Here is a 6,859-nt window from a genome sequence, read left to right as displayed (position 1 = left end):
GAATCTCCACCGTCCGATTGCGCACCCTCCATAGAGGGAATTTAACCTCTTTATGACTAAGACAAAATCAGCTCCCATTTCCACACATACCAATGAAAACCTTCCAAGTGTCATTTTCTAAGTGGGAGAAAGGGCCAAGGTCTAACTTTCCCGACCCTTACCCCTACACATAAAAGTCACCTGTCAATCTAGATTTAATAGCAACTTCCAAATGTTGGCCTATAAGGAGTAGTGAACCGACTCCAAGAGTCCATTCCCGAGAGGAAACTGAGGCCACCCGATGATCGACCACCCGTAGGCTAAAAGCCAATTGCCCCGATTTTCAACTAAGATTGGCAACTAGACAAGATTCACAACCATTAATGGATGGCGAGAGACAAGTTCCGTCGTACACGAGGCACAATATAATTTGCATTGAGGTAAGTGTGGCATGGCATTCGATTGCTCGTGCCGTGCACGTGTAAAGTGGTGCACGAGCATGGTGACATGGCAATTGTGGATGTGCATAGAGAAGATCTAACTACTACTAAAGGGCATGATTTGCGAGCCGTTAGATATTGTTTTGATCCAACAGTGATGCATGGAGGTGGAATTACTACAGTCTAGCTTGCTTGCAATGAGCTGCCAGTTGGCAATCATTTGAAAATCCCGCCCAACAAAGTCTTGATACAATTTTCCCATTACGGAAGAGATCAAATTGGACAGCTCAGATCAAGTCTCTGCCAACTCCAATAGTTGACGAAATGGGAATCTTCCCTCCCAATGACTAACCAATCAACAATAAATTTAACCAGGCCACAATTAGCGTCTTAATTCATTTAGAGAACAACTTCACCTTGGGTTATCCTCTAAAGGCTTTTCAAGTAGGAGGAAAGTCCTCGCCCAAGATAGTCCTTACGGAGCTGACCCTTACAAATTTCTAGCAGAGGCAAGTACGTGAACGATGACAAAAATTTGCTCCATACAACTGTTGTTCTGTTTGGGCTCACATGTTAACGCAAGTATGAAACACCACCCCGTCCCACCGTCTTAATTACATGCGCTGTAGGCCTGCTTAAATACACATTCTCTACCAAATAGAAGCACATCCCTTCATTCTGCAGTATACACTTAGAGAATCTCATTCTGGAGCTGCGCGATGGTTAAATTTGATTTGGAACAGCATTCAAAGATGGCTACATCGTGCTCAGATAAGGATTCGGTTGAGCTGGAGGCAGCCCGGCTTCGTAATAAACGACAACGTAACAAACCCAACACCCATACGAGCTGATCACTATGCTAATCTGATTCAAGAACTGCAGACGGGAATCCTAGTGATACTAGGGTTTATTACCTGTAAGAATGAGGAGCTTAAACTCGCCGATTGCACTCTGAAACGAGAACTTTAGTCCTAGCAAGGATTGCTGTAATTCTTCATTCTGTTAATATCAAAAATTCTTCACGCCCCCCAAAAAAAAAAAGTTCCAGCGCGAGAGCTTGGTGCCCAATTTTCTATCACACCCATAAAACAAGGGCATTATATCCTAGTGATACTAGGGTTTATTACCTGTAAGAATGAGGAGCTTAAACTCGCCGATTGCACTCTGAAACGAGAACTTTAGTTCTAGCAAGGATTGCTGTAATTCTTCATTCTCTGTTCATTCTCTTTTAATATCAAAAATTCTTCACGCCCAAAAAAAAAAAAAAAGTTCCAGCGCGAGAGCTTGGTGCCCAATTTTCTCTCACCCCCATAAAACAAGGGCATTATATTGATACCTCTAGCACAATACAGCAGTCAGAAAAAATTTGGCCGTGCAGCCCCTTCATACCTGGCCTGTTTTCGGAACCTGTCTTGTACCATGTGCACCGGACCATCTAACCCAACTTCCATTCGCATTCTCTTCCTGTTAGATACTCGCGTCCCATTCCCCTTTCCAACCTGCTTCCCTCCTTCCATTACAAAAGGCAAGCCTGCATTCCGCATTTTTCTTTTGCCAGCATCTTTCACAAGCTTCTTTTGTATCTTCATTCTAGCTTCTTTCACTTGCATGATGCTTTTCTTCTCAAACTTTGAAAACCCTGCACCATCGAAAACAGGAGAGAACTTTCCCTTTGGATTGCCACCCTGCCAAAGTGATTCTTCCGTAGGTGATATTGGAAACCTACCATCATGCCTGTGTGAGTCATTCCAACTTCTCTGATGCTCGATTCCAACATTCCTATCTTTGAAGTGCCCTCTAAACTCTTGCTTTGATATGGGTGAAACACTCCTCAAATCTTCATTTTGGTGCCATCCATCTGTGTAAAAATTCTTTCTCCTCATGGCAGGGAGCCTTCCCACAGAATCATGGCTTGATAGATGCTGGGTTTCAGGATCAAAATGCCCTCGTTTCCTCTCCCGGAGGAAGCCGGGGCCATTCCAATCAAAGCTTCTGAATGAGCCCTCCTCATCTGTTGAGCAGGAAAGCTCACCAAGGCCACCCAGAACATCTACAGAGTTTACTCTCCAATGAAAAGCTTTTCTTCGATCTTTTGGAAACAACCTCACCTCATTTCCAGCTACCAGGAAAACCTTTCTCATTGATAGCAAGGCATGAGCAACCTTAGTATTTGGCAAGCACGCCACAATACTAAGATGCTCATCCGGCCTTCTGGAAGTCGGAAACATAGTGGTGAGATATCTCACCACTAAACTTCCAACCTCCAGAAGGCCAGTATGACAAAGTGTCCTCTCAAATAGCTCATTCAAAGCTCCTCGAAGCAGTTTGTGGCTCAGCCCTTTCGGAAGTCCCTCCACAATTATCATACACTCTGGATCAGCCGAACAGACTCCAGCTGCAGAGAGTCCATTCCAAGACGCAAGGGGCAAAGGGAAAACACCAATTGACATGACACAATCTGGTTTCTTTCCAGGCTCATCTCCAAACCTCCGAGGAATCGGGGTGATGTTCGAGGGCAGATCCGAACAGGTACTTCTTGATCTTGACATCCGTTGAGTCGTGTGTGATTGTCTTTCTCTATCTGTTTCAGACCTCCACGCCTGTTTTAAAGGAATCCCGTTCATCTGTCGGTGATTGTGCCCTGAGTCTGGATGCCCAGACTGTCCTCGCCAATTGTTGCCTGAACGATACCTGGCCCCTGGTCTAACATATTCTGGGGGGCGCAGGATGATGTAGGATACAGGACTCTCTTTAGGCAGGAAGAGCTGAGTATTCTCAATGTATTCATCCATCACCGCATCTGCAGTAGCCTCAGAATTGAGCTGGAAGAAAGCATAATCTGTACCAGGTTGAACAGATATATACTCAAGGTACCCACCTTGGTTGCTCTTCCTTGAAATTAAGAGTAAAATGTCCTCAAAGACCTTCCTCACACAGTCAATCTTGAAGTCATCCCCTCCAGGAAAGATACCAACAAAGAGGGACCGTTGTGGGCAAATGACGCTTGAATGCCTAGACATGAGAGGTACTGAACTGGCATCACGGCAGATAAATACATCTTCCCCAATTTCTTTTAGTAGCTGTGGATTCTTGGAGCACTTGAACACAAGAGCATCAGCTATCAGTTCAGAAGCCAGCTCCAAGTAGGCATCACAAGACTCTGGAAGGAGATAGACCGAAATCACAAACTTCAGATCCGTAGATCCATCAGAACCCTGCAAAATCTTGGAAAAAAAGACTTCAAGATATTCCTTCTGCCAGCGGGACTTCGGTATATTGCCAACAAATATCACTCTAGCTGCCTTCAATGGCATATATTCAATGAGTGGCCTCACAGAAGTGTGAGTCCCTTTACATCCTTCAATGTTGAAGTGGTATCCATTCACTCCCCATTCAAATACATCGAGCTGATTAGCCCCCAAGACAATTTGTGCAACTTTCTCTGTTGATAATTCCACAAAAGCAAAATCTTTGAGCACTTTGACTACCTGTATCGCACCTAGTATTGCTGGGGCAAAATCAAATCTTTCAAGAAAGCTCTCCATCAGGCTCTCCAGGATTACCCCAATGTTTTCAATTCCATCTGGAATGCAGCCTACAAAAACCGACTTTTCTTTTGCAACTACAGACCGAGTAGTTTCATAAGAAAGATCAGAATCAGTGGGCCATTTCCAGATCAATGGGATTGATTGGACAGAAGGAACACTCTCATGAGCTGGGGGTTCAGGAACACTCTCAGGTTCAGGACTGTGATGGGGTTCATGATTCTCACTGTGATCACAGTAAGAATCAGGAGCAGATGGAAGCTTTTCCCCAGCCACTATATTTGATGGAGAATGCGTCTGACCTTCTTCGTTACACCGTGCCTTTTCGGCCCTCTTACCAACATGCCAGACGTTGCCTGGTGGTTACACAGTTAATAGCGTCAGGAAAACATCAAAAAAAAATGTGCAAAGAGGAAAGCATCAGAACTATGAAGTCATGCATCAAATTGTTGAACATGAGAACTCCTGGGCATACCTTCTGCATCACATAACACAGACGGAACTTGCTCAGTAAAGTACGTTGCTCTGCCAGGAGTGCCAGGAGAGAAGCGTTTGGATACATTTCCTGTTTCTGCTCTTTCGAAATCTTGACTGTGGCTAGAGACTGTCTCTCCGCTTTCAGACCCTTCACTTTGGCTGAACTCTGCATCAGAGTCTTCGTTTTGACTGGACTCAGCATCGGCTCTATCAGACTCACAACTCTGGCTTGACTGGGAAACTTCAGCTGAGCTGTAACCAGGTGGCTCTTCCGGAAGAAGAGTTTCCAGAACGTTACGCTCTTTGATGTCCAATGTCAGAGCCTCCGAAGCAGTCCCATCATGGACGGTGGCACTGGAAATTTCTCTGGGAGCAAGAGGCACCGTACTTCCCGAACAGGTGATCCCAGGTTCTCTAACAGAGTGCTTTGCACGAGTAGAAAGAGCTTTGAGGTCCTTGACTTTATTTTGAATCGATGCTTCTTCTACAGAAATCGTCTGGACCCTTGAGTATGCATTCTCTGAATCACGTCCATCCACGAGGTCCGCTGAGATACTGACTGGAGCAACACCCCCACTTCTACATGAGATGTCGCACTGATCAGCTTTCTCGACGTGAACCGGATGACAATCCATATTCTGTGAATCGAGAACAACCGCTTGGGGACCGCAAGCTTCCTGCAGATCGCCATGATTTGACATGGCAGAAACTTCGTTTCCAGCATCCATTGCTCTAGGAGGCAAGTCGAGGGAAGAGTGTGGAGGATCCGCTTCGTCAAAAGAGGGGGCAATCGTCGGAATTTGAGAGCTTCCATTGAAACAAGACTGTACTTCTATATGACTAGAGAGAGGAGTAGCAGTCATACCTCGAGAGCTTCCATTGAAAACAGACTCTGCTTCTTTTTTATTGGCAGAAGTACCTACATCTTCGGATCTACCTGTTCCGTCGCAATTCGAGGTACCTGGCAGTTCGTGTGCTTCGAGTTTTGCATAGGACTCATTCTCTTCTTTAACATCCGCCAATTCCGCCACTTTCGTACTTGCAGGTGGTTCAAGCAGGGAAATTTTCTCTGCAGCCTCAATCTTTTCAGCATTAGGCGCATCGACATCTACTGATCCTTCCACACAGAATCCCTCGACACGGCCTCTCTCTTTTTCGGACTGCATCCCTTCCAATTCCTCATCTTTTTTCTGGAACACATTAGGCTTCACAGGAAGCCTTACTCGCTTAACTCGTAGCCTAACTTTCTTGGCTAGCTCACTGATGGCGGTATCCCCAGTGGAGTGCTGATCAGTGGACTGATTGACTGGTTCAAATCCTGGCGGCAGCGAACAATCAGACCCTGTGCTAGCATTCGTAATGCTCTCGGGAGCTCTGTCACTCGACTCCGCCATCACTTGCGCGGCTCCCGAAGGACTGATTGGATACTTGGTCTGACTCTTCTCGTCAAGTGAGTTTGCCTTCATCTTCAACGCCACCGGCGATATCTTGAGCAAAGAGCGAGGGCTTCCACTTAGATTGATCACGAGCTTACCTTTGGAGTCAACCCCACTCTTGCCGCTTGGTTTAAGGGAAGGGACCCCAGAACCGTCTCTGAGGTTCCCGCTGTAGCTTTTCCAACGCAAGACTGGGTTGAAGCCTGGCTCATTCGGGGGCGGAGGGGCGGAAGCGGGCAGGGGGGGATCCGAGCTAGTCGGGGGGGGGGGAGGAGCAGTCAAGCAAAAGGGCTGAAGCTCGACGTCTGGGGGGGGAAGAAGCTCGTCAGAGGGCATGCCTAGGCTACGGGAGCGGCGAGTGTAGACTCTCTGAGGGCAGGGAGGGGGGAAACTACTGGAGGCAGGAGAGGGAGGAAGAGCGGCGGAAGGGGGGGACATAGTGGGGAGAGAGGGGATCAGAGGAGAAGGGAGGAGGAGGAGGAGGAGGAGGAGGAGGAAGCCATAGCCGAGCTTGGAGAGCAGGCAGACGCCATAGCCGAGCTTTGAGGTTGAGCAGGGTGACTTTGGAATGGACGAAGTTCACAAAACCCTTGAGGCCTTAAACCCTTGCCCATTATAGTGCTCATCACAAAAGAAGATATTAGTCTTCCACGTCATCACTCCCCCCTTCCCCTTCGCAAAATATCTCCCCCCCCCCCCCCCTTTTCCTCCTTTGCCTCGCCACATTTTGCTTATCCTTTCTTATCTCTCCAACTCTAGGGTTCCCATTTATCGTCGACGTAGGCACATCACACACCGTCAAGGTCGCTGCTCCAAGTGTCTACCGGCAGTATATCCACCCGATGCAGTTTTTACCTGTAGAATGTCCACCCGATGCTTTTTTTGACCTGCAGAATGTCCACTTGCTCAGAGCCAACCTTGACGGAAGGGAAGGTGCATCGGTCGGCATAGCAGGCTCCCGACTACCGCCGGTCGCCTGTAT

The 6,859-nt window shown here is 47.2% G+C and overlaps 1 protein-coding gene across 1 annotated transcript; it reads right to left on the bottom strand.

Moving 5' to 3' along the window:
• Nucleotides 1–1,774: 1,774 nt before the first annotated feature.
• LOC147901628 (uncharacterized) lies at nucleotides 1,775–6,475 on the bottom strand. Its single transcript, XM_087375188.1, has 2 exons — nucleotides 4,440–6,475; nucleotides 1,775–4,320 (listed from the first exon to the last, which is right to left on the bottom strand). The coding sequence occupies exons 1-2, from the start codon at nucleotides 6,313–6,315 to the stop codon at nucleotides 1,775–1,777; spliced, it is 4,422 nt and encodes a 1,473-aa protein (XP_087231314.1). The 5' UTR covers nucleotides 6,316–6,475.
• Nucleotides 6,476–6,859: the final 384 nt, after the last annotated feature.

This window comes from Dipteris shenzhenensis, chromosome 5, assembly GCF_047967505.1.
Source record: "Dipteris shenzhenensis isolate YYH24624 ecotype China chromosome 5, Dip_SZ_1.0, whole genome shotgun sequence".
Classification (NCBI taxonomy): Eukaryota; Viridiplantae; Streptophyta; class Polypodiopsida; order Gleicheniales; family Dipteridaceae; genus Dipteris; species Dipteris shenzhenensis.
Note: the sequence above shows the minus strand (reverse complement) of the source record. Positions and strands in the feature narration are given on the sequence as shown.